The sequence below is a fragment of the Poeciliopsis prolifica genome, unplaced genomic scaffold (genome assembly GCF_027474105.1).
Source record: "Poeciliopsis prolifica strain line A6 unplaced genomic scaffold, Auburn_PproV2 SCAFFOLD003, whole genome shotgun sequence".
Taxonomy (NCBI): Eukaryota; Metazoa; Chordata; class Actinopteri; order Cyprinodontiformes; family Poeciliidae; genus Poeciliopsis; species Poeciliopsis prolifica.
Window position 1 is genome coordinate 11,525,683 of NW_026562378.1, and position 27,912 is coordinate 11,553,594.

The window sequence follows — 27,912 nt, forward strand, 5'->3', positions numbered from 1 at the left end:
TGTCTTGAGATGACATGTTATGAATTGTCCCTAAATGTTTAAATTGAACTGAATCAGTGGGTTTATTACCCGTATCAATGATGGTTGGCCAGGTTTTGATGTTAACAGATGCTGCAGCCTCTTTGGAACGCAGGATCCTCATGAGGTTCTGCGTGGTGAGGATGCAAGCAGCTTTGCTGACCTGGCAACAAAACACAGATATGATTCACAAGGAAAGCAGAAGCTGCTGCAAAATCTAAGCGAAGAACAAACATCTACACACCCAATCATGCAACATGATCGATCGCACTTTCTGATGTTGAATTGTTCAGCTGATGTTGCTACTGATTTAGAGTTGTTTTGTAAACAAGACGTGTGTTCATCAGGTCACTCAACTGTTAAACATGAAGAATATCGATGATCTGATCACGAGTTAAAACAGCCAGCAGCTGTACCCCTTGAACTGAACCACAATTTTTTTTTTTGCATTAAAACCACAAAGATTAATTTTGCAAAGCCATTGTGCTTAAGACCAACACAAAATATGGCATATTTGTCACTTAGAGAGAAAGTTTTTTGCAATTTAAAATATGAAGAAACATATGTTAGGCTCCAGAGAAGCTAATTGCCTTCAGAAATCGACTAAAACAGAGACAAGCTGGATGTAGTTTAATTTTAGTATAAATCCTGCTGTTCTGTGAAGGCCTCAGAGGTTTGCTAGTGAATATTGGCGATCAAACAGTATCGTGACGAACAAGGAGCACAGCGACCAGGTCAGGGGGAAAGTTATGGAGAAGCAGGGTTTGATTCAAACACAACAAGCAGAGCTTTGGAAATTGTGGAGAATTTGTCGACAGTACAGGAGTTATTAATGCCCTCCAGAGAGTATTAATGCTTTTCTATTTGCAAAGCATTGTAAATATCCAAATAAATTAAGTATCTCCAAGTTTCTGATTATATCTCAGCATAAATGTTAGCATAATTATTTAACAGGAACGAGATGAAAACACAGGCATACATCAATTATCATCCGAACAGTCGGCAGAGTTGCTGCCAGGTTCTGCGGGTGCGGAGGCCTGACGTTGACCGGAACACAGCCAGCATAGAGACAGCCGTAGAAGGCCGCGATCAAATCGATCCCTGGGGAAAACATGGAGGACACAACCGCATGGTTATAAAAAATGTAAATCATTTCAGTCTCATAATAAGTCATCTTTAGAGGCAACTTGCCAGGAGGATAGAGCAGCACCACATTCTCCCCGGTGTTGATGCTGCTTTTCTCAGAAAGGGCAGCTGCTATCTTCTCTGCTCTCTTGTGAAGCTGGACGCAGGTCGCTGTCCCAACTGTCACACCCTGCAGGGCAAAAAAAGAGGAGATAAAGACACATGATGTAGCAATGCAGAAATCAGTGTTGGACAAACCAGATAGGAGTAACTTTGTACCTTTGCATTAAGGAGAACATAGAGAACATGGTCTGGGTCAGTCTGGGCCCTCCACTGAAGAGCTTCAGTCAAATACTGATGCTGCAGTTTGGTGAGAAAACTAATGAACAACAGCACATCTATAGAAGCGCAAACAATTACAAATTCTGATGGGAGAAAAGTAAAGTTGTGCGTTGAGGCTGCACAGCTCAGTGACAAACAATCCAACATAAACATCCAACATAATGTATAACTCTCACTTTGAGTCAGAGGTGGGTAGAAAACCCAAAAAGTTTAATCAAGAACAAAATATTTCACTCAACTAAGAGTAAAACGTATTCTCCAAGAAATTACTCAAGCATTTTTCTGGTAAAGAGATTATTCAAGTGTTGAGAAACTGATGAAAACATCAGTAATTTAATATTTAAAAAAAAAAAACATCAAACAGATCAAAATAAGATCAAAAGTTGGTAATTTAAGAAACTAAATGAAAAATAATTAATATAAACAACATAATTACAAAAAACAAAATCAGACAAAAGAAAAATTTTCCAAATCAATTTAATTTAATATAAAACTTTTGTGGCATTTCCAGACAAAAAACTTAAAGAGTGTGTATGGATCCGCTTATCTTTTAGTTTAAAAAAAGTTTGTTCTTCATTCAGAGAAGAACAATAGGTGGAGGTTTTACTCATGTAAGAGTAGTAATACGTCATATAAAAATTACTCAAGTAAAAATAAAAAGTCCAGCAGAGGAAAAGTAGTCCCAAAAGTAATTTTATTCCCAAAAGTTACTCAAGTAAAAGCAACTAGTTACTACCCAACTCTGCTCTGAGTCAACACAGCTCTTATAACAACTTGGGTGTGAGAGGTAGTGAATATCAGAGGATGCATATCTTATAAAAATCAAACAAGCATGCAGCACTGCACAGGTTAACACACGACCAGCATAAACACAGGTGTGGGGAATCATGCCAGCGAGGACTGCAGTTCTTACCATCACAGTGGGCCACATACAGAGCTACATCCAAAAAAAAAAAAAAAAACACACAGAGCAGAAGGAAAGAAAAATCCAGATTTTTCTGTAAAACAAATCTTTGAATCTGTTGTGGCAGTGGATGGTATCCAATCATCACTTTTATAACTATAACACCAATATTGAGTATCAAATGTATCTGCGTGTTCATCATTCATCATTCCTGCAGCTTATTTAGCGGCAGATGCTATTAGTAATTTAATAGATTAGGATCTAGTGTTTGGTTGAACATGTGTGTTAAACTACCTTTCGGACCAGATCCTGGTCTTCGATCATGCCGAGATCCCTCCCTACAGCCTGGGCGATCCGCTTCCCCGCCACCAGGTTCCCCACCATGACGGATGCAGGACCGACACCGACTACGAAAGAGGAAAGCATCCTTAAGCATCGAAAACCCAACACTGATTTAACTTAAAAAGATTTCTTTTTCATCACAGTTAATTATGATTCTTGTTTTAAGGTAGAAGATGTCAGACTCACCTGGCTGCTTCTGGCGGGGCTTCGGCAGGTTGGTGACACACGTATGGGGGCACATCAGGATGTTGCAAGGGTGCAAGTTCCCGTCCAAGAAGAACTGCTTGGTGTCAGAGATGTGGATCCCGCCGAGGGGTGTTTTGGGCAAGGTGTTGGCCGGGACCAGAGCCAGACAGTAAAGGCCAACCTGGTGGATGCTGTCAATAGCCTGGAGTGGAAGCCAGGAAACCAGGTCAAATGTTGGTTGTTTGAAAACATTAATTGAGACGTTTCTCGCTTACCTGAAGTACTCTGCTCATCCACTGGAAGCTGTCCTCCTCGCTGGCGTCTGGCCTTTGCTCTGCCACAATTACAACCCTCTCATCATAGAACACGGTGACTGAAAACACAGCGATCCTGACATAGAAATAGAAACAGAAACAAAGAGTGAAGACTTTTCAGAGAATTCAGAAACAGTCTGTCAGCCTTGTGAAAATATAAAAAGTATACATATCCCTTTAGTAACTTACATAAAGAAAACAACATAAAGTAGCTCAGAAGACAATATATTGTTGACTGCACAAATGCACTGGATTTTATTCGGGGGAATGAAGACAAACAGGTCAAATTTATTCTCAATTGTTTATCACGCATCATTTTTCTCCACATCACAATTACGCAATACTTTACATTAATTCCTAGTAAAAAGTTTGTAATTATGAAGTGAAGAGACATAAAAAGGTTTGCAACGAACAGAACTGTTCAACTGCATTTTTCTACATGCTATGCTTGCTTTCAACCACTAGATGTCAGTAGTGATAAAGAGAGAAATCATCAGTCACACGCTGAAACATGCATGTCTACCTTCCACGGTACACCGTCTTAACCGGCTCCACAGCCAGAGCGGTGGCCACCAGGTCGTCAGCGTTGTGCCTACGGCTGCTCACCATCAGCAGGCCTTCTATCTTCCCCACAACAAAGATCAAACTGCCCTGTGAAGGTGGGAGGAGGGGCAAAAAGCTGAGTCAGTATGCTGCATGTTGAGGGAGCCGGGTTTCACACAAGATATGATATAATGAGTTTCTCTTACTGGGCCAACAAACCCCAGGAGTCCTGACCGCACAAATGGAATCTCTCCAATAGGAACTCCATTAGCATTAACCGGTATCACCTGTGCAAATTACAGAGAGAAAGCCACATTAAACAGCTCCACTCTCCCTTCCTGTCAGCACACACACACAGCAGGCTGTTGGATCATCTTCCCCCCTTCATTTACCTCAAAAGTGTTTTTGGTGAGTCCAGGCAGGCCGTAGTACATGGTGCCTCCGGCACGGGAGTTGATTATTATCTCTCCTATCTCATCGGTTTTACATAACTGAGGAGGCCCGTCTGGCCTAACTATACACATCAGAGCTGAAAGTACAAAAGGGGAAACCATGAAATAACCTTAAACAATGACACTGAACATGCTGGCTATAATCCGGATGCTTTTCTGTCAGGGGCATGTCTTCTGCAGTGAAGTATGGGATTTGTTTGACCATACTAACATGACATGTCAGATGACTTGTTCCAAACTGATAGAGTTACAAAAGCAGCAGAACCAACTGCATGTGAGTAAAAGCTGTTGAGATAGTTTCTAAAACCTGGAATAAATAAGAACTTGTTTACTTTAGCTGCTGATTGTTACCATCCAGAAAACGTAAAGGTTGTACAAAAATATGAACATGTACTATCTCTCTAGCATTATGAACCAATTCACTGGACTGCTGTGTCACAAAAATAGCTCATATAAAGTTTTAAAAAGCAGAAATGATTCAGTTCAGTTTGTATTGAGAGTTTAAAACTAAGTGTGGGATTTGTTGATGAGCTGGAAAGCTGAGCATTGCTGTTATGCATCCAGTAAGTGTTCACTGGTAGTTGCAATGTCTTAGATACAAACCCACACTTCCCACTGTGAATTTGTAAAACATTACAGTCTAAGATACCGATCTTTTAATTATCTATTGCAACCATCTGGTTAATGCCTGTTTTGTTTTGTTTGGATTCATGAGCCGGAAATGTGATTTGTTGCAACCAAACATAAAAATTTATGACTAATGTCTCATTGTGCGTTCTTCTGACTAACTATTATTGTCATGCAGTGGCTTTCCGTCTGACAGGCTAAAGCATGATGGTACTTTTATGTGTTTATATTCCAGTAAATTTCGATGTGGTTTTGTTGCAGCTTCCTCTAAAAGTTGAATCCACATGACATTTATTTTTCTTGGTTTTCACATGACTAATGCACGCTTCCCTCTGTCCTCACCCCCAGGCATGACGTGTCCTACATCTTGTACGGTCAAGGCAGAGTTCTTGTCCTCGGTGTTGACCCGGATGACCCCATAACTCAGGCCGCCCATGGAAAGGATGGCCCGTGCAGGGAGGGGTGCACCTGGGACTCCCGGCCTAAAGAAAGCAAAAATTCAATTAAATATTTGTAATTACATCCATCTCATCTCATTGGTTACCACTTTTACCATCAGCCAATGTACAAGTCAGCATTTTCATTAAAGTAGTAAACAAATGCATTATTCACACTCTTGACCCTGACGGCAGCAGCTACCATTATAATTCATAATCTGAAATCTCTTTTTTTGAAATATTCCTCCTAAAAGGTTACATCTGCTCTCATTAATTGGATGATAACTCTAGTTAGATTTTAGAAAAGCAGACATCTAAGCAGTACTTCAGCATTCTGCAGACAATGCAGAAAACAGAAAACATTTGATGTCGTCAGTTGTAGTGTCCATTAACAGGCCCTAGGCTTAGTGAGCTTGGTTAAAATTAAGATAATATATTTTTTTTCCCATCCTAAAGCCCACTTAAAAACAATGTTAAAAACGAAGGGACAGTGAGGTACCTGCGGATAGCTACTGTCATGGCCTCAGGGGAGGCGGCACAGGGGCAGATAACTTCAGGCTTTAGCCCATGTGACTGAAACAGATTCAGGAAGGCATCACAGGAAGAGACAGACCCTGGAAAAGATCAAATAGGAAATGCTACATCAAATCCATTTGGGTTTGAAAGAAGGCATGTTGAAAGACTTTGACTTCAAAATGCCACATTTTCCCCAACAAATATTTATAGTAGGTTTTTGGTCAATTTTAAAGCGCAAACACAAATGGAAACAATTATTTTTCCAGATGATTTCCCCTCCCCCCCCGTTTTTATGCAGATGTGGAAAAAACTTAAAATAAACTCCAGACTTTTGTCAGACATGCTTAGAACCAGAAGTTTCATATTTACTCACAGGGATTAGCACCATCAGCAACAATGAGCATTCGCAGTGAAGCCAGGCTGATATCTCTCTGGTCCCGATGAGCCATCATGGCCCAGTGCAGATCACGGCACTTCACCAAAGCTACACGGGCTGCAGAGCAGGAAGAGAAACACACCAAGTCACACAGGATTTTAAACAACGAGGCTCAAAGCAAAAGACTGACGTCATTTACCTTTATTCATGTGGACCCTCTGCACCCAGGAGAGAGGACAAGCTTTCATAACAGCGTAGGGAACACTGATGGTGTGTATCCTGTTCATTACAGCCTGAGACAAAAAACCCCACAGAAAAACAGAGTAGCATTTAGCTGGAGGCAAACAACAAGGCAGCATTCTTACATTTTGATGTTTCAACTGTTATAATTGTGAGCTGTTAAAATGTTATAATCAGATTTATTGCTTAATTTATTACTTTCCTTTTATGTTTTATCATCTTTTCCAGATGTTTTTTGATCTGAAGAAAGGAAAGCTGAACTTTCACTGATCATCATCTCACTTTAAGAGTAGGCTTTCTGTTAGTTGTTTGTTCTTGATGAATCTTAATCCTAAGAGTGGCTTTGGTTTTGTAAAAAAAAAAAAAAAAAAATTATTGTTTTTCTGGTATAGGCTAATGGTGCTGAATGCACTGACCACAACCTCTCTCTCAAATACTTGTCCCTTCAATTTTCCAATTCTGCATTATTTGCAATTAATCCTGCTTGGTGTTTCTGCATAGCTGGGGTTTTTTTTACTATAAAGAGCCATGGATGGAGATAATAATGCCATTAACTTTGTCTACTCTCATTGTTTTGGTTTACTGTTTCTGTGTTTCTTTCTTCAAAGAAGCCAGGAACAGTGACAGTGACTCTTCTGCAAGGGGCTCTGGGTGTTTTTAGAAGAATCACTTCACTTAAACTTGCATTGCATGAATTCATTCAGAGGGAAAATACTCACAGTGAGAACACCATGCCATAAGCCCATGTCCTTTTTGAAGTCCAGGACATTCACTAAAGTTTCCCCTTTAAACAGAAACATAAAGAAGGTTGTAACATTTTGCGGTTCGATGTGTTGTATGACGCCATCACCAATAATCCACTCACCCTCGCAGTAGTTGCAGGCCTGGGTCAGCGCTTGACAGTGGGTCAGCATGGCCACTTTAGAGACGGCCACCCCAACCACTGTGCCCTCTTTACTGGCCTTGTACTACACACAGAGGGAGAAAAATGTGACCAGAGAGGTGTAAACATGTCCTTAAACATGCTGAAATGAATTATCAACAGGATTAGATGGATCATTCAGGCTAAAATCAGAATTGGGAGGGGAGCCAGTGAGCCCAGCTCTGTTACCTCGATGTATGCAGGATCAGTGTTGGCTGTGGGGATGTGCGGCTGCCAGTCTTTGGATGGCTTTGTCAGGTATTTAGAGTCTGTTATCACCCACTTCATTCGAGGCCAACCTGGCAAAGAATATTATCAGAAAACTGTAACTTAAACATTTAGATTAAAATTATTTGGAGATTTCACTAGAAAGGCACCGACATCTTATTTCCAAGCAGTTTAAAGTAGGAACCACCATGACTAAGCTACTACTATTTCATTAAGTAGTAAGGAGGAGAGTTGATTAGTACATAATAAAAACATGCTTCAGGCTTGATTATTTAGAGATTGGCTGTTCTGTTCAAAAAAATCCTAAAAATGTAATGTTTAAAATCTTGTATTAGTTTTTATTAGGAGAGTAACAGTGATAATGTGACGCCCGAAGCCTTTCTCACTCCTTAATAGATTTAGCTAAGACAGAAACATGCCAGTCAAATCAGATAAAACTGAAGAGTTGTTGCTTCAGGGGCGATCGTTATTTATTCGCTAACAAGACACTTCAATCTCTACGGTTCAAAATTACACCAACCAAACCCTCATTTCACTCTGCATGGCCCATACCACGCAGCTCACCACCATAAAGAAGTGCTTCAAGGTTCTCTGGACCAAAATGCAGAACGTTTAACATTTTTTACCACACAAAACCAAGATAGAGCATTACTGAACTGCCTGGATTTATTCTAAGTATATTCCTAACATTACTCTATCTGCTGGTTCACTCTTCCTTCTAACTTGGTTCAAATGAGAATCTGCTTTAATCAAACAAACCATTAAACTCTTGTGCATTCCTGTGTTTCTCAGACAGATTGATCATCAGAAGGCAAGTAATCCTGCCTTTACCAGTCAAAAAAAAAAAAAAAACCTAGCTAAAACTAGTTTCTTTCATTTCTTTATTGAAGACCGCCCTAAACAGTATGTACTGCAAATTGAATCCCATTGCATATTAGAGATTAATTTTAGGTAATAAATTTGAAACCATTTGGCACTCAGTTTAATAGAGATGCTGAAAATACTTCACTGGTCCTTTGATTGTTAGAACTCGTTGTTTTAAGGCACATCGTCTAATAAGTGCACCATACTCTTCTCTGACATATCTTTGCACACTCCAGGCACCTTCCATACCTTTGAATTGCAGTATTTCACCAGTGGGGGTCTTTGGCAGACCTTTCAGGCAGATCTCGCTGGTCAGAGCCAGACCGACTCCACAGCTGCCGAGCAGGAAGCCCACCTGGCTGATCCCTGCATCCTAAAAACACAGCGTGTAGTCAATCACAAAATATGCCTCTAAATGAGCCTGTTGCTGCGAAGGGTTTCCTACCTTGCGAGACAGCGGTACCTCAATGGGTACAGGTATGACTTCAGCAAGGAGGCAGCCGTAGAAGGCCACCCAGAACATTCCTGGGTCGCTGTTTGGATACACCAGCGCCACCTACCGAAACAGTAACTTTCTCTTTAGGATTATTTTATGCCTCGACTTCTATTGATTGTGCAAAACTATTCTCATCCTTAATTTTGTTTTACAGAGAAACAAAAACTGGGGAGCAACTTGAAGCAACATCTGTGTCTAATGACTTCGTCCTGTCAACAGATCCTGCTGTACCACCTGCAATCTCTTTATTTTTTCTCAGACTTAATTTATACCAATGGACTCGAATTAAGGGACATTTGCAGACAATTGCTATCGCTGGATTTTACATTGGCATCAGAGAAAATGGGACTAAATACAAATGAAATATAAAGGTATTCAATTTAAATAAAGTTTTTCCTTAAACTTTACAATCATACACTTGTTTTTGTTAGTCTGTCATATACATTCCCAATAAATTGCAAGATAAACTGTTTTAATGATGAAATACTAAAAAGTGTAAGAGCTTTGAACAGTGTCACAAGGCGCAATAAAACACACCTAAGACGTGGAAATGTGCTAAGTACATTTTTCTGTTGCTTGAAACTAGGTTTTCAGGATGTGGCTTGTTGGTAAAATGGTACTGAATCTTCACAGCTAATGAAGATTAGCTAATGTTGGAGGTTCACAGGTATTAAAAAAATGTCTGCAGCAGATTTTTCTGTCCTAATAATCCTCTTCTATTTCTGTGTGCCTGCTGCCTCACTTTGTCTCCAGGTTTGAGGATTTGCTCGTTCTTGTTGCCCAGCTTGTTTAGGAGCGTGTACGCCAGCTTCACACTGCGACTCCACAGCTTCCCTAACACACAGAAGGTGGGGAGGAGGCAACATGTTACCACGGCCAAAGCAACCTCATGCCACGGTTAAAACACATTTTTACATTTTCAGTAAGACTTTCAGTCAGATTTAAAAAGAAAAAAACAAAAATCACCGTCTTCACCAAAACCCAAAACCCACTTGAATCTTGTGTCTCACCATAAGTCAGGGTATAGAGAGGTTTTCCCATGATGTCCAGAGCAGTGAGAGCGGGGCTCTTTCCCTGAGTGGCCCCCCAGCGAGCTAACGCCGCCTGCAGAGCTGGTGGCCAGTTGCTGACCACTCCCAGAGGCTCTCCTTTCACCGGGATGATCTGACGGCCCTCCGGCCTGGGAGTGTTGGGGTCCAGCTGGGGCACTGTGATGAGCAGAGACCACAGATGGTTTTTGGGTAGGTTACAGATGGATGACTCTCTTTACTAGGACATCAAAGCGAAGCCAAATGCATTCATTGACAGCTTGCAGATACTGTCCCTACTGTACACCTTTAATCTTCTTTTTTCATGTGGATACAGGATACATGTGATGTCATCAGACATGCACCGCTCTGAAGCTACATCTACTGAGTAAAGGAAGACAAAATAAGGACTTTATGTGCAGACCAGAAATAAGTAGACAGAGTTAATAATGTTATGTAACAAACTGAATTTTAAGAGCGAACAGCAAAAAGATTACTTTATTAATTTATTTAGTGCTAACAGATGAGAATATTATATTTACTTATTGCTTCTATGGCATAACAAACCAAATAGAAAAAGGTAAATAATCATTTTTAAATGTCTACCCAGGAGGTGGTACTTGGAATAGGTCATATTTAATGATCTTACAAAAATTTGTTCCACTGCATTAATCTAGAATTTGTTGGCTACAGATTATATTTGTAAATGCTTCCATAAAGATTTAAACACTTCCTACTCACTTATGGAGTTCCTCAGGGTTCAGTGCTTGGATCATAGGGATCAATTATGCTTAAATTTTTTTTCCATAAAGGTTGATTATTCCGATTAAACTTTTTCTGAAATAGGTGAAAGTGTTACATTTTTAAGACCTTTATAAAAGAAAAATCACTTTTTGTTGCTTAAAAACACAAACATTGAAACACCTTCAACAATGCAAAAAAGTGTGCATAAATAATGTTAAACAACATTAAATTATAAAATTTTCTTATTACTTCTTACTTGGCATTTACTTGGACGGTAAATACCATTTACTATCCACTGATGGCATTGTGTACATGCTTACGGATAAAGTAGTTGTAACTGGACTTCAGGGTAAGGGTCAATGAAGTTCTATGAGCCAGCATACCTTGGACGATCTCCTCAGAGTCATCAGTGAAGAACTCGCTGAGTGGGGGTCTCTTAGGCCTCTTCAGAGTGTTTAGCAGCTGCTGGATCTTTGTGGAAACTCTGCTGCTCACAGGAACTCCTACGAAGAGGGTAAAGGTGGAAACATGAAAGCATGAAGAAGTGACCTTTCACAGCTCTAGCAAACACTACAGTACACCAGGATGTGTTTAAATGTCTTAAAATCTTATCATCTGCTGTTCTTCATTCCATTTCACAAGTTTTAGAATGGGTTTGGGCTTTAAATCAGCATTTACTTCAATGTTGGGCAATGAAAAGCAGCAGCTCTAGGTGGGTGTCATTAATACTGGGAAAACACAGAGATCTGGGAGAAAGGTTTTCAGTCTCAGGGCCACACATGAGGATTGCTTGTTGTATTCCCTTCTATGATCGTCCAGTACAAACGATAGGGAGAGTGAGGGTTCACCAGGAATCAGGAGATAAGAGGCTGTGGTTATGAAAAGTTTCCTTACTCTGCATATTAGCTCTCCCTGTTAGCCAGTCAAATAAGGATCAAAAAGACAAAAAAAAACAAAACATTAAGTCTGATGCATGTGATACAAAAGATGAAAATCAACACTTTTCTCATGAAAGAGAAATAGGCAAAAGTTAATAAAAAGATGAACAGGCTTAGGTTTGGCCATTGTGTGGCGAAGCTGTTACCGTCAGCGGTCTCCATCATGCTGGAGCGGCTGTGTCCGCGGCTCATCCCTCGGACAACGGCGTTGGAGGGCAGGTCCACCCGCGGACCTCTGGAAGGGGGGGCCACAGCCGTCACATCTGGGGGAGGGGCGGAGTTCTCAGAAGGAGCTGAAAAGAAAATGAAGTGCAAACAAGTTTCACTAGAAATAAGCACAAGAAAGTAAGCATGAGGACAAGATGCAGTGAAATGTTTTGTCAAACCCCAGAGACGTGCCTGTACCAGATCAGAGTTATTTTGTTATTTGAAGGTGAGATTTACTTATTTCCTGAACTTTCCATAAAATATTGACAGATGCATCATTTGGCTATTTATAAAAATGTAGAAAGTTACAGTGGGCCAAGTATTGAACCTTGGGGTATTCCTTTTTCATATTCAAAAAACAAGATTTTACTGCAATGACGTCAACGTGATATTTTCTAGATCCTAGTATACAGAACATGAATCTTTGGATATTAGCCTTCACTCTGTGCAGAATAAATGATTTTTCTATTTTCTATGAATTATTAACAGATCCTTCATTTGGCAAGTTATAATTCTCTGAGAACTATTTCATCGATTTACGATCTCATGAAATCTTAAACAAAGAAAAAACATATTGAAGTTGGTGGTTTTAAAATCTCATCGTACCTGAGGGTGGTAGGGATGTAGCTCTGCTCATATGTTATAAAATATCCAACATGGTAAATATTTGGGTTTTTTTTTCTTTCCTTTTTTTTAATTATTCACCAGCAGGTGTATGTACAATAAACACTATAGTGGCAAAAAGGTTCATTGATCTATAAAATAATTAACCAGATAATGGACTGAACACATGGTGAATATTCTACTTGAATTTTTATGATGCATTGGTTGTATTTGTAAAAGCTTGACAAGAGTCACTACATGCCTATGGTGGAGTTCCTCAGGGTGCAGATTACTTTATTAATTATTTATTAATTAGGCAATATTACTAGAAAGCCCAAAGTATAGTTCCTAATGTTATGCCAAGTATCACTTATAGTTCAGTAAAGGCCAACAGAATAATCAGTTTACAAAAGCAGGTAACTTTATACTTTTTGCTTTCAAATTGAGAAAACTAAAATGATGATCTCAAAATGTCCAATCAACTCAGAATCTAGTGAATAATAATGAGTTTGCATTACTTAGACATTCAGTACTCTTGTGAGGAGTGTTAGATTTACATTCTACATTTTTTATCTCCAATGTAAAATGTATCAAAACTCCACAATCAGGACAACAGACAGCAGTAGTAGTGAATAAAATGTTTGATGAAGCTGTAATGTAGCTGAAAAACATCTTCTTAGTTTATTAAACAGAATCAGATATTTAAAGAGAAATTATGACAAAGTAAAGGAGTTTGCATTGGACTTTTTAGGGTCCTTAGCAAACTTTGACGAGAGCAACTTGTGTCCATGAGTCAAACTCTTCCTCACCAATGCGACTGTGAGCCAGCATGTCCGTCACGGCCGCAGTGCGGCTCTGCTCCTGAGGCTGGCGGTGAGGTTGTTGCTGAGGTTGCTGCTGGGGTTGATGGTGAGGCTGATACAGCGGCTGGTACTGCGGCTTGTACTGAGGCTGAGGCTGTGGCTGAGGCTGAGGCTGTGGCTGAGGCTGTGGCTGGCTCTGCGCCTGAGGTTTGGCCTCACCGTGCGACATTGTGGAGGATGCGGAGGACGAGGTGGAGGAGCCCAGGGCGGAGCGGCTCATCCAGTAATCTGAGCTCTGCAGGTTGGGATGGACCTGAGGCTGAGGAGCGACAGCTGAAGACTGTCTGCGTGCAGATGTCTCATCTTCAGATCCTGATGAGGAATCTGTGAAAGACAAAAAAAAAATGCAGGATGTTTAGTTTAATACGTTGAGATCTGAATTTACAGCTGTATTGAAAGAGAGATAAAAGACTTCTTCTGGGCATTACCTGGTGGTGTGCGGGTTGCAATGGGGGACTGCACATAAGTGGAGCGCCGCTTGGTTGGCATTGGAAGCGCCATTTTTTCCTCTTTGTTTTTAGCCAGTGCAGCTTGGACAGCCTCTGTGTGGATATCTGCATCGGCAGAGGAAAAAGTACACACCTTGAGCGCAATATACTCTAGTTCTGATCCAAAAACAACCAGGCAACAAGAAAACCAAAGAAAAAAAAACCATCTTAAATGGGCATAAAGTTTACGATTTTGCTGTCAAAAGCCCATAGCATTTGCAGGCCAACTTGCTAAAAAGCTTTGGGACTTCTAGATTCATAAGGTATGAACACAGGAAATAACTTTTATAGAAGATTTTAATTTTCTAGTTAGATCTCACAAGCAAACTCAATTCAATAATTTTACTAGATTAAATCTATCTGGACTCGACGAGAAGGATTACTTTATTATCAACACATATCGGAGACAAACACTCAAAACCATTTCAATGGTCAGTGTTTCTTCGCGAGAACATTTTTGCTTTTCTTTTTGCAAGATACTGCTAAAATCTGGGAAAGAAGTGATGCAAATGTTTTCTCGACAAAGAATGAAGCCACGAGAAGAGAATAAAACAGTGTATTAGCCCACTCGCAAGCCTACACAGACAAAATGCACACAGCAATAAACACAGAGATGCTGTTCAGTCGATGACACCCACAGGCGCATTAAACGGCACCACGTGACCCGGAGCACGCTCAGACCACGCAACACAACATGTGCAAGAGAATTATGCACTGAGAGAAAACACATTTATTACTTCAGTGAAATTGTTTGAACATCGAGAGATAAAAATAAATCAAGAGCAGCCCACTGCACAGCAGCAACGGGGACTATAATTACGTAAATGGCACTCTGATTACTGTGGGCTAAATTATCCTTCCTCATAATGTGGATTTTTCTCCCTGACACAGGAGCGTCAGGAGAGGGTGACTCCTCAAACGTGTCCTGAAGGAAGACGGTGTTTCACAGAGACAGTGTGGCGTTTAGAAGCTGCTGGGCGTGTGTTTGACTACAGGTCCAAGCTACACTGACAGCTGAATCCAGCGGTACAATACAAGCCTGATGTGGTACATCTGTAGCACATTAAATGAAAGTGAGGAAACAAGACAGGGAATTCTTTGCCTTAACTTTGCTTTATTTGTTACAAGTTTGAGGTTCGATCTTTCATTGAAGCTTAATAATGAGAGTAATAATGTGGAGTTGTTAATAATGTTTATAAGCCATAGCTACTGAAGTGTAGGAAGATAAACGATGCGTTTACTGTAAGCCTGGCAGGAGTCAAGTGCTGAAATGTCTGAAGAAGGCCAGGCTTTACAGCTTCTAAAGTTATGTTTTATATTATAGTTTTCTGCTGTTCCGAGTTGTTTGGGTTCAAGATCTTGATCAGACTAAACAAAAATGACCTATCTGAACTCAACTGCACAACTTCTATCGAGAAGTTAAATTTCTACATATTAAAGTGAATGTACACACAAGTTCTGCTTTGTTAGCGGTGCGTGTCACAGCGGCACATACAGAAGTTGTTACTTCTTGATGGAACTTGACTGGATTTAATTCCTCTCACAGTCCTTTTTATGCCTGATTATTATGAATACATAAAACTTTGAAAGTTCTGCACATAAATACGGTTGGACACATGACATTGGATATTATTTTGAATACTAGAATGATGACATCAACTCCAATTAATCCACATATCCTCACTTCTAATTCTCTTCCATCCATTTATCACACTATAAGCACCATTAGTCTTAAATCTTAAGACAATGATCAGTAAAATCTGTATCAGAGTCAGAATAAAAGATAGTAAAAATTTTTTATCAAGCCAAATATGCAAGTATTAAAGTCTATTAAATATTTTTTATCTGAGAAATTCTATGAAACCGCAATATTGCACATGCTGACAAATCAGTACGAATGTGCCGATCCGTTATCTAAACATATAGAGCAGTTGAAAACTTACTTACAGAATTTTATAAAAATTTGGTACGTAATTTTTATAAAATTACTTACTGAAATTCAGTAATTTACTTACAGAATTTTATAAAAAATTCAGTAAGTAAATTTCACGTATTATAGAAAATAGACTGTTCAAAAAACAGACAGGAGAGACCGCAGCGTCATCAAAATAACTGAGCTAAGTGGGACACTATTCTGATTTCAGGTGATACTCATGAAATGTGTCATTTTATCGCATTTTAAAGCAGCTGAGCATCTCAATAGGACTTAGTGTTAGTAAATTCCTGGTTTAATGACTCCAATCTTTATTGGAGAGTTACTAATTACAACAGCTATTCTGTAAAAACTCATACAAATAGTACAATATTACAGTCATCAACATCCAACCATTTCTAAGTTCACTTTTTTTTATCAGTCCAAAAAATAGCATAAGTTCATTACTGAAACATTTTAACACAGTTTTAAATATATATTGTAAAGGGTTATTGATTTAAATGAAATGCACATTGAGCAGAAGTGAGTTGGCTCTCACAGCGACTCTTGCTGCATCTTGTTTCCCCCCAGTGACTCTGTATAGATCCACTGCTGCTGACATTTCAGATGACTCCACAGGTTTGTGCTGTTTTCTTATTCTTCTCTCTTCCAGCTCTCCATCCTTATCAGTCAGCAGCAGGTCTTGCACTTGGGCTTCCCTGGATGTGGCTCAATAAAATACTTAAATAAGGAATTGGAACCACAATTGAATTATTCACTATTCATAAACGCTGCAGTCAAATGTGTTGAATATTGAGGAAACAAAAACTGGGATCATTTCCTGATGAAAAAAAAACAACAACTGCTGAATTGCTTTTCTTATTATAATTTGAACAGGCAGTGCATTGTTGTCACCCTTGAAGCTAAAGTGCAAACTGTGGTCCCCTGAGTGGGAAACTGTGGAGCAGCTGATCTAAAAATAGCATGTGGGAAGCTTGTATGTATGCATGCAGAAAAAAACATGTCGAGGCTTTGAAAGACAGCAGGTCTTTTTGATAAAAAAAAAAAAAGACAAACTAATAACAAAGGTGAAGTTAAGTTAAATTTCTGGGGGAAAAAAAAGGTGGAGCTCTTCTAACAATTTTGTGGGACTACAATACTAGACGAATGTGGTTCACTATCATAAGTTACTAATGCAGGCTGACTCGTATCTCAGGTATTTTAAGGACCAGATTTTCACAGACATATTGTATTTTTTTCAAAACAAAGAATGGTGCAACAAAAAGTATTCGTCTTTTGCAACCCGAACGTTTAGCTTTCTTTTCAGGCAAGGATTTGAACGCAAGGCAAATGTGCTACCGACTGCAGCACAATTTACAGGTCTACAAACACTGAGCTGCTCTGTGGTTTCAGTGAAATATTGCATTTTTAGTTCATTGTGGAGCAAGCAAAAATAGAATATTTTTTCAGTTTTAATTAAAAAAAAATAAATTACCTTTATCTTCTGGCCTGCATGGCAAAAAGCGTGAACACCATTGCTTTATGATGACATTACTATTACTAATATTATTTATATAAAACCCAAAACAATGTAAAACATATATTTTAATAGTAATAACAATGCATTCACAAAGTTGTGGGTTCAATTCCTGCTTCCTAACCTGAATGGATGTGCAGTGAATGTTGCTGTAGTTAAACGGTTTTCAGTGGCTGGCATGACTAGAGGAGCGCTATTTGAATTCAATCCACATCGTTGCTGTTGAATGCTTTAGTGGTTTCTGGCTTTTGCTGCATGTGAAATGCTGGATTGGCACATTTAGAGTTGGTCGCTATCTGAGTCGCTCTTGAATTTTTGATGTAGCTCTGATTCCTCCCTCTTTTTTTCTGAGCTGTTTTTGAACATTTGTTTCCTCAGTAACTCGGTATAACAGACAGGCTCTGGTTCATATGGCTTCGTCTCGAGCCTGCTGGACTGTTATTCCCACAAGAGCAGAGCAGAAGGAGACAATAAGCAGGATGTCCAAATGAACACTAGCAGTATTCTCCATGTGGTTTCGGCGACCTTTCACCTTGACTGCTCAGACGCTCCACCATCAGGTTTCCCCATCAAGATCAGTGTTGGCTTTTCACTACGTACCGTCACACACATCCAGCCAGTGACATCATATTGCGAAGAGTGGGGGGCCCTCACAAAGGGGTTCCCCAGCTGCAGCCCTCCACTGCTGACTGTTTCTCTAATCTCCTCACACTCCCATAAACAAACACGCTTCTAATAAACTCCTGTTTAATTGGTCCCTCTGAGACAGCCCAGAGTGTGATTTTAAACACCGGCTCGCTCATCAAGACCGGCTGATGGAGGCTCATCAAAGGTGCTCCAAGTTTGACTAGCAAGTTAAATAGCAGCGAGCCCGTTTCCTGACCTGATCTGTAGCGGTCATCCCTGGTTCCTCCGTTACGATGCGTCCGGCGAGAGCGGCGTTCACGGTACCGGGATGAGTTGGCGGGGGCCGGAGCAGGGGCGTGGCTGGACGAACTGGGAGCAGGGGGCTGTGCATCATTCTGAGGAGGCGCCACTGTCAAACAAAAACAACAAACCTCTTTTAGTGTGAAAAATATCCCATATAAACAAGAACATCATGTGAGCAGAACTTTTGTGTTTCAATCCTGGTAAATCTGAGAGAACAAAAGGTCAGCCTTAAAAGACTTTCACTCCTTTAACTTGATAATGCACAGGGGAAGCTCACCTTTTGGGACAAAATAGCTTCAAAACAGTCCAGTTATGACTCGAAAAGCCCTCACAAATGGGTTTGTTTTCAGCCCGCTGGCCTCATTCAATACAATTTCTGGACATACAAAGCCTGAAGGGTCAATAAATGGCACTAATAATAAAACTCTTCAGAGTGGAGGTTGTCACTGAGGCAACTGAGGCAAGAAACTGACCTTTCTTGAGCCAAGAAAGGTCAGTTTTCCTACCTTCAGCAGCAGTGTGCAGAGCAGTGATGCAATTTAAAAGTGAAACTGGGGAATTTGAAAATAGATAGGAGCGTCTCTAGTTGTGGCAATATCCATAAGAAAATGGCCTTTCTGATCATTTTTATAAGCACAAATATTTAGAGGCTGCTCAAATAAATAAAAGGCTTTCTCAGAAATTTGATGTTTGTATTTTGTGGTACATCAACCTCGTGATTTGATTAACATGTATTTAATTTTCAGGAAGTACATCTGTTTTGTGGGAGTATTTTTGTGCATCATATGGCTTCAGGAAAACATCTGGACAAATGCAGGACGGCCACAACAGTAAAACCACCCAACATAACAAGCTGAAATGGCTTTCTCTGTGGTAGAGACCTTAGCAATAAGGTAAGTGGTCCAGATATCCAGTAGATGTCAGAGTCTGTGTGTATTCTCAGAAACCAAGAGGCGATCTGTTCTTACCTGGAGTTTGGATTATGTAGGGAGCCAGGAGTTTAGTCCTCTTCTTCTCGTAGCCCTTCTGAGTGATGTCACCTGTGAAAAACAAATGTTACTCAAGATTTAAATTTGCAGAAAAACACACAAACAGCAACTTATCCATCGTCTGCGCCTAAAACAAAATAAAAGACGAAGTTATCGACATTCTCTGCCAATGATTGCATGGATTAACAGTGACTCCTGATTTCAAAAGAAGCCATCTGTGATCAAGAAAGAACAGAGCGACAGGGAAAAATGCCCACGTTGCAAACCAGTAGGCAGGAGGGTGAAAACAGATGGATGAGCACAGTGTTGCATTGATCTCTAGAGATGGCTGCGGGCGTCAAAGATGAGCCTCAATGAAGGGAAAAACAAAACAGGACTAAATGTGGTCGGAGACGGAAGCGTGGGCTTCTGTCTCCGGGGACAGGGTGATTCAGAGACTCGGAGAGAAGTGACGACAGCAGATGAGAAGGTGGAAGATGGCAAGGAGATGACGAGAGCACAGAATAAGAAATGGTGGCAATAAAGAGAAAGTGAGCAGACATGGGTGGACCGATACTAATTCATTGCCCTAACTTTAACCTTAACCAGGAAGCAGGCAAGCAAAGCCTTGAGTGAGTCTCGATGCTAATCCTTCATGTGGGTAAAGTTGTCAGATTTTCACATGTACAAGAAATCAATCTGTGGAGCCTATCCCCACTTTTCCAGAAAAAACCATCAGGGATGGATTGTTCATTCCTGTTTGTTCCTGGGTGAACTGAATATAATCCCTGCCTCAATAAGGTGAAGACCTGTTAACTTTCTATTTACAAATTATACAAATTTACAAATTATAAACTTGGTTCTGAAAAGCAGAGCTCGACAATTATTGAGATTTGGACCAAATAAAATGTTTTCTGCTCCTTACAGTGATAAACAGGAATGCTTCGTCACTTTGTGTACATTATAATTTAATCAGCTAGTCATATTTTGATTAGCATTCAGTGGGTGTTTTTATTAGACTCGGAGCTAGCATTGACAATAAAAGTACCTGAAAAACACTGAATTCAAATTCATCACTCATTATCATTTTCACCTTTTTTGAGACAATTGGATCTAAAAAAGCATCTTTTGCATAAAATGTTAGTGCAATGTATGAAGTTTCCGAGTCCCGAATCTTTTGGGACGGCAGCTGGAAAGGATCAATCCAGGTCAGAGACTCCAGTTGTGTTCTGAAGGTTCTGGTGCCAGAAGAAATGCATGGAGCAAGGCAGCAACATGCGTGTGGAAGAGCTTTGAGGCTCATAAAGTTAAAACTGTGAAACACGGGAGGTCGTCCAAGAACAATGATCACAATGACACTTCTGGGAAAATATTGATGGATATTGACAGATTAATAATACACATGCAACATTCAACTGGTCTTACTGTTGTCAGTAAAATCAGCACTTTTATTTATTTTTGTATATTTTGCTCAAGTAATTTTACATGCAGGAAAGTAAAAACTGAGGTTAAGTTACCGTGGTCGGATATTTGTTTTTGAAAGGTGTTATTTACGAGCTCTGTGCCTCTATATCAGTGGTTTATCATCGCAGATAAGATGGCCTTGCTTAAATATTTTGGCACATGGCAGCGGAAAAACCACAGACAGTGGGAATAAGCAAGAAAGCTCATGTTTGTGAGGCCATCGCCTGGGAGCTCGCTCCAACAAAAATACCAACTCAGAGGCAGGGGAGCTCCATTTTTTGAGGAAGAAATACGGAAGAAAGGCAAACACTTCCATAAGTAATGCATGAACAGTACAGCTGGCTGCGCTCAGTCACATGATTTATTTTTAGCTTATGTGAACAGGCAATTTCTCTGCAGAAACACACAGAGAGAGGAAGAGATGGAGACTGGGATGGGGGAGGGGTCAGCGTGCATTAACTGAAACCCAAAGTAATCGCTCCTCCATCTGGATCATTTTCCAGCAGTTAAGAGACGAGAGAGTTAAACTATTGCCATCATCGGATATGTTGGGGGTTGTGAGGTGAATTGGAGAAACTGGTGGATAATAATCACCATCTTAAATATTTGCATTTTCAAAATGTGCATCACACAAACACAAATATGAACCAGTACTTGTATGCTCCCAATTTTGCAAGTTACCAGGGCTAAAACCACAGCTGCACCATGAGGGGAGAAAAGGGCCTCACTTTCCCACAGTGACCCAGTCACGATCAAATGATTTCAGTCGACCTTTGCACGAGACAGCCACCGCTCGTCCTGGTTTGGACTGCAAGAACGATGCAAAACATCAAAGTCGTCCATCCTCTCCGGCCCGAACGCTCTCCGACTTTCTGTTGTCGGGAATATTTGAGCAGTGGCTCGGCTGCTCGCTCTCCTCCTGCCCCACGGCCTCTCAGGCTGAATAGTAATTGGCTGCACATCTTCATTCCCTTTCTTTCTCTCTCTGCTTCCCACCCCCATCACATTACACTCAATTGGCCTCGCAAGAAAACAACCTAAATTTATGTAAACACTTACTTGTTAAAAATCTAACAAACTACATAGAATATGACTTTAAATCTACAAAGTCTGGTCCAATCTTTGTCTGCTGACTCCACCATCAAGAGTCAGTGATAGGAGCTGGCACCGTGCCCCTCCGGCCTTTGTTGATTGAGTTCATGTGGGGAATTTTCAACAGGATTGTTGTTTATTCAGCAAAGCGAAGGTCCTGAGGTCCAAAGAGCTGGCGCGGTTCTATCTGCAGAATAAACATCTTGTGAGACCTCCCAGAGGCTTCGTTTTTGTTCTTATCTAATCCAACTCATCATGTACAGGCACCAGTAACCGGACACACATATCCTGCATGAGTATCAAGAATATGGTAAATACTGGCTGTTTTTAAGGGGCAGCAGTGGCTCAGGTGGAAGAGCTTCGTCCTGTAAGAGGGGGGCTGCCCGTTAACCCCACACACCATCTGTCTCAGTCACTTTGTCATTGCGACGTCCTTGGACTTGATAAAGCACTATCCAGGTGCAGTCCATTTACCATTTAAATGACAACAAGGTTTTGGGTTTTAGCTCAGAACAATTTAAATGAAATGTCTTCTTCACTGCTCAAAACCATTTTTCTGTAGATTCAAGCAACAACTGTAATATTTAGGACAATCCTGACGATGCGAGCAATAACTGAGTATTATGAGGACTTGTAGGGGCCGTTATGACCATGCAGTTAATTTTTTACATAACACAATATACATCTCTGGACAAACTGAAGAGCCCACTGCACTGAACAACATTGAAAACCTCCTGGTTATTCCACCAAATATCGATTTCTGAACTCTTCCTGAGTTAACATGCAGCAGTCTAAATGAATATGAACTTGTTTTCTTTGCATTATTTGAGGTCTGAAATAATGCATCTTTTTTGTTAGTTTGACCATTTCTCATTTTCTGTAAATAAATAATTTTTTTGCTTGGCATTTCAGAGACATGTTGTCAGTAGTTCAAAGAATAAAAGAACAATGTTCATTTTATTCAAATATAGACCTATAAAGCAGAAAATCAGAGAAACTGTATTTAACGCCATATTTCTTATTTACCTGCAGCACACATGTTTTTTTTGTTTTGTTTCTGTTTTTTTACATTGCCTGTATGCTTGTGTGTGATTGCAATGTGCAGCAGTTCAGAGGGTTGGTTCTCTTGCTCTTTCTTGCGCCTGTGCTCGTGAACTTGTGCATGTTGGTACAAGACCACGTCTATGTCAACACTAATATGCTGTGTGACTGACAATTAGGCTTATGCAGCTACTCAAAGAAGCTGTGAGAGAACTCAAATTAAACCCTGCAACCATTTTCTTCCACTTTAAGCACACAAAATAGTTTCTTGCAATAAAATGTTTTCCGCAGATCACACAGCTGTTCTCTTTATATAGGTTATATATGAAGAGCCTTTTGTTAGTAAAGCTGTTAGTAATTTCAACATGCATTCTTCTTTTTCCCCCCCTGTTTTAGAAGGTTGGAGCCGCAGAGACACACCAAAAGAAAACACAATTATCTCACATATAATGAGAGCTCTGTGTATATTCTGTCAGGGTGGATTATATTACTGAAAGAGAAGACACATCTGTACTTCTGTTGGTTCAGACCAAAACTAGTATTACAAGCCCAGCAGGGTGAAAACGGTCTTCAATCATTCTCCTCCTGTGGAATAGGAAGCTGGGTGTGGCCAACACGGGCAACAAAGAGAATCATGTTTTCCTCCACACATTCATTAAACTCAACCCTGATGGGACTGATGACATCAGCACACACACACACACACACACAATCCCGAGAGGCCCAGAAGCAATCATAACAAGGGTCACAAAGATAAAAGGCAAATAAGTGCAGGTACGTATTTGATGTCCCCATCCTGCCTCCAGATGCAAAGTTTTCTCTTTGTGATAAAAAAGCAGGAAGAAGCAGGAGCTGACATATCTGATGCACACTTTAGCATTTACGCTCTCATGACAGTCACAACATGCTAACGGCTCAATTTCAAGGCAACAAAGATGATATTCCACAGTAACATGCCCTGGATGGCAATCAGTGGTGGACAAGCACCGCTGAGCCTCCCCATTTGCTTCTGTTTTAAGATTAGGAAAGCGGTCAGAGGGATGTTAGAGTCTGAGATGTGATCAAATCAGAGCTAATGTAACAGAGCTGCTGCTACCATGAGCATTATATTCAATATCCAACCTTATTTGCTGTCTAAACACCTCAGAGAGCTGAAGATGGATAGTTCTTTAGTTTGAAACTAGAAGCAAGTCTAGTTTCATGCGTGACGCAATTCCAGACAGGAACAGAAAATGGAAAACCGGACAGAGATGAGACAGTCTGATGAACAGTCTGCATCCCAGTTTATTTAAACACCTGCTTCAACATTCAAACTCTTTTGTTGTGCTTTGACAAGAAGAATGAGCGCAACAGATAAACAGAAAAATATCTGAGGAACATCCTGAAAATGGGTGATTTAAAAAATTGCCATTTGTTTAAGGATTTTTCTTATAAGGTTTAGATTTTTTTTTTAAATTTTTTATAGGAGCATATCCGGGTAATGTTGCTGTTTTGGTGGAGTCGTATCAGGTCAGTGTGAAACAGTCCTGAAAATATTGTTTCACTCTACTGAGGTTCAGCTGGCAAGCCAGGGGCAATTACCACATGTTAAAAAAACGGACTGGCTTCTCATGCTGCAGCCTCGAAACCGCTATAACAAATTAAGCATATGATACTCACAAACACAATAAACTGAGCTGATTCAGAAATACTTCTTGACAAAAAGAAAACAACAAAGCCGATCTCTCTTAATAAGGCAATACTGTTTAAGGAACTACAGCTTAAAGTTATGAGATTTTTTTTGTAAAGCAGCAGATAACAGGCGAGCGACTTGAGAGAACAGCTTGACATATTAATCAACTAATATCAGATTGGTATATCTTGTTCACTTTGCAAAGAGATTAGCAATAGCACAATATAAACATAATTACTTGAAGTATTTACCACCACAGTTTGGTTTGGTTTACTTTTTGGCAACAGTTTTTCTTTAATAGATTATAATCTCAGGCTATGCCATCCAAATAGTCACATCTATCCTGAGTTTATGGCTGGATGAAAATCTACTCAATGTATTGTCCAACTATCTGAAGGAAACAGTTCTCATGTTTAATAGCTTTTACAGCTTGGTGCAGTTTTTTGGGGGTTTTTTTTTCAGCAACATGTGATTATTTAATCTGGAATGGTTTATGGAAAGGGCAGAGCAGGACGTGGAAGTGAACATATGGGGGCAGCATGAGGGTCGTGTGAGCAACAACCTGGTCGACATGGAGGTAGAAGTGGTGATAACATGGGGTGAAAACTAAAATCATAAAGAAAGAAAGACTGATTCTAGTAAGCAGGAGGAAGCTGCGAAGGTAATGATACTTTTTAGTCGACTCAAGTTAGCTACAACTTAGTCAGAAGTCTTAAACTGATACCTGCTGCATTTCCAGTCGTAATCCACAGTTCTGATGCTTCCTTTGTTCTCTCATGAAAATAAAATGAATCAGTTGCATCCTATACACAAACAGTATTTACAGGCCAGTTTATCATAAAGGAGAAAGTAGCATGTACACAAGAAGAAAACCTAGATTGAATGACAGAGCACTCATTGGCCTGCATTGCAGGCTGAGTCCTTTTTCTATTAAATAATTGAGTGAACACACACTGACCTATGAACCACTTAACTCTCTCTATGCAAAAACCACCAACGACCTTGAATTATTTCTTTCAGCTTTTGCCATTTTTACCAGCCAAAGTCAAACAATGAATCATAGAGTTGTAATAATAATAATGGGACGGCGTAAAAAGCAGCCAAACAGGCACAAGAGTTTAAAGCCCATGTGAGGCTCCCTGTGAACATGAAAGCAGGATTCAGCTCCCCAGCTGACTGTGCAGCTCTCTGTGAAGGTGTGCACCGGAGTCTCCTCTAAATTATTCAGTCGTTTCAGAACAGAGCTTCATTTTTAACAGCGTTTGTGTTCCTGGCCGAATGAAAGGCTTAATTTAAAAAAAAAGGAAGCTATTATGTTTTTTACGGTGACACGATCAGTGCCAGAACTTTTTCTTTCATCATGTTTGGTCGAGTCCAGGCTGGAAGGCAGAAAATCAGAGGGCTGTTCCTCTGAAACACTTTTCCTGGGACCTGTCAATGGAGCAGTACTGAAATCTCATAGTCAAGTAAAAGTAAAGGTACCACTCCAAAATATGACTTTGGTAAAAGTCCAAGTCACTGACTGAAATGTTACTTGAGTTAAAGTATTAAAGTATCTGAAATGTCTTGTACTTAAGAATGGAAATTACTGTAAAAATGGATGTAGCCTACTCAAGTAATGTAATGAAAACTATAAGTAAAAAGTAAAACAAGGCAAATGCGGTTTGAATGACATTTTTTATATTTTGGTAAACTTGTCAAATACACATAAAATAATGTACAAAACCAAGTGCAGCAGAAACCTGCTAATAGATATACCTGCAGGCATCATTTAGAAAATTAGGTGCTTTACTATATCCACAAGGTTAACTTAACCTGCTTTACAACTGAACCAGCTTCTTAGTAAACCCTCCAGGACAGAAAATACAAAGTTTTTGTAAGCATTAAGTTTTCCCTTTCAGTAAGGTCAGTGCTGAAAATGAGAAAAATAAATATTCAGTACGGAAAATGCGCCAACATGAAGAAAAAAAAAGCTGTTTGGTCATTTCCAGAAAAAACTATTTTCCTTTCTAAGGAAAATACTCTTCTCCAATTTCATTTTGTTAATCTTAAATGTTTCAAATCATAAAACGTACTTCAATCTCAGATCAAAATAACCAGAGCAAACACTAAAAGTTGTTTTCAAATTATGATCACATTTATTAAGAAAAAAAACATCCAAACCAATCTGCCCCTGCAGTGAAAAAGTAATTGCCCCCTAAACATAATAACTGGTTGGGCAACACTGCATTCAAGGCTTTGTGGTAACTTTTCAATCAGTCTTCAACATTGCTGCAGAGGAATTATGACTTTGTCTTTATCACAAATTGGTATTAATGCAGCCACATTGGAAGGTTTTTTAAGGTCACACCACAGCATCTCATTTGGACTTAAGCCCAGACTTCAGGCCATTCCAGAACATTTTTTTCTGGTGGATTTTCTGGTGTGCTTTGGATTCTTCTCTTGCTGCATAATCCGAGAGCCCTTAAATTTAAGGTCAAAAACTGATGGCTTGATATTCTCCTTTATGCTAGAAATCTGCTAGTTTCATTGGTTACCTCAATTCATCCTCCTCCTAAATCCCAGGCTATCACAGCAGCACTCAGGTTATTGGCATGATGCTGTTTTTATTGAGTTAGTTTTATACACACCTTCCAACAGGTTCCACTTCAGTCGAATCAGAATGTTTCCCTAGAAGTCTTGGGGACTCTCAAGATGTTTCACAGCAAATATGGGGAGAGTGTTTGTGTTGTTTTTGGTCAGCAGGGAATTATGTAGTGAGAGACATTTCAGACAAAAATTTTTAAAAAATCAGTATCAAAATCGGTACAGCTGAACTGTCTAAAAGTAAAAAAGTAAAAGCAAAAACCCTTAGACAGTCAGCAGGTCAAACTTTTTAAAGATCTTAATTGGCAGACAGTGCAACCCTAGTATTACGTCTATTACATATTTCAGTCACGGCGACGATTGTAACTTGGATGTATTGAGTTCATCTAGTTGGTAGCCTTTAGGAAACCTCAGACTAAACACCAATTCTCACTTCTGGTGCTGACTGATCTCAATAACCTTCAAGTAACTTCCTCTCCAGACATCTAATCTAATTTCAACTAGATCTGTGTGGATTAAATTGAAACGATTTCCTGCTAGATCAAGATTATCAGACAGATCAAAGAGCTGATGTTAGCACGGTGGGTTTCGGACTCTAAACCAACAGCCTGATCATATAACTTTTTGTTATAAAGAGACAATCTCATGCAACACATCAGCGGGGGTAAAAAGAAAACCTGACAGAAAGCAGTTATTGTTGGTGAGAGGCAGAGATCCCCAGCAGCAGTTTCAGCCTAATGTGACTCACAGGCTAAATGAGCTAGGCTTGTTGCCCCCTGATGCTCTGTGACCTAGATTGAGAGATGCAGGCAGGGCTATAATCTCTCATTTCTCTCCCTCTTCCACTGTATAGAACAGGCTGCCCACATGCGCTGAGACAAGAGATAGATGGTCTCCAGAAATCCAC

General features: G+C 39.9%; 1 protein-coding gene across 4 annotated transcripts in view; it reads right to left on the bottom strand.

The window, feature by feature from the left end:
* Positions 1-27,912, bottom strand: part of dip2bb (disco-interacting protein 2 homolog Bb) — a 42,823-nt gene that overhangs the window by 7,960 nt on the left and 6,951 nt on the right. The window contains exons 2-30 of one of the 4 annotated variants that reach the window (XM_055026725.1): positions 19,151-19,222; positions 18,136-18,288; positions 13,744-13,869; positions 13,262-13,639; positions 11,789-11,935; positions 11,599-11,616; positions 11,088-11,207; positions 9,943-10,140; positions 9,675-9,766; positions 8,882-8,992; positions 8,686-8,809; positions 7,534-7,643; positions 7,288-7,390; positions 7,142-7,206; positions 6,382-6,475; positions 6,180-6,299; positions 5,790-5,904; positions 5,196-5,335; positions 4,167-4,303; positions 3,981-4,061; positions 3,755-3,882; positions 3,193-3,307; positions 2,918-3,119; positions 2,684-2,796; positions 2,399-2,422; positions 1,423-1,503; positions 1,210-1,333; positions 998-1,119; positions 70-181 (exon numbers count right to left, since the gene is read on the bottom strand). In XM_055026725.1, coding sequence (XP_054882700.1) covers positions 70-181; positions 998-1,119; positions 1,210-1,333; positions 1,423-1,503; positions 2,399-2,422; positions 2,684-2,796; positions 2,918-3,119; positions 3,193-3,307; positions 3,755-3,882; positions 3,981-4,061; positions 4,167-4,303; positions 5,196-5,335; positions 5,790-5,904; positions 6,180-6,299; positions 6,382-6,475; positions 7,142-7,206; positions 7,288-7,390; positions 7,534-7,643; positions 8,686-8,809; positions 8,882-8,992; positions 9,675-9,766; positions 9,943-10,140; positions 11,088-11,207; positions 11,599-11,616; positions 11,789-11,935; positions 13,262-13,639; positions 13,744-13,869; positions 18,136-18,288; positions 19,151-19,222 — 3,525 coding nt within the window. The remainder of the gene's footprint in view (positions 1-69; positions 182-997; positions 1,120-1,209; positions 1,334-1,422; positions 1,504-2,398; positions 2,423-2,683; positions 2,797-2,917; positions 3,120-3,192; positions 3,308-3,754; positions 3,883-3,980; positions 4,062-4,166; positions 4,304-5,195; positions 5,336-5,789; positions 5,905-6,179; positions 6,300-6,381; positions 6,476-7,141; positions 7,207-7,287; positions 7,391-7,533; positions 7,644-8,685; positions 8,810-8,881; positions 8,993-9,674; positions 9,767-9,942; positions 10,141-11,087; positions 11,208-11,598; positions 11,617-11,788; positions 11,936-13,261; positions 13,640-13,743; positions 13,870-18,135; positions 18,289-19,150; positions 19,223-27,912) is intronic. The other 3 variants (XM_055026732.1, XM_055026734.1, XM_055026741.1) reach the window with 3 other exon arrangements.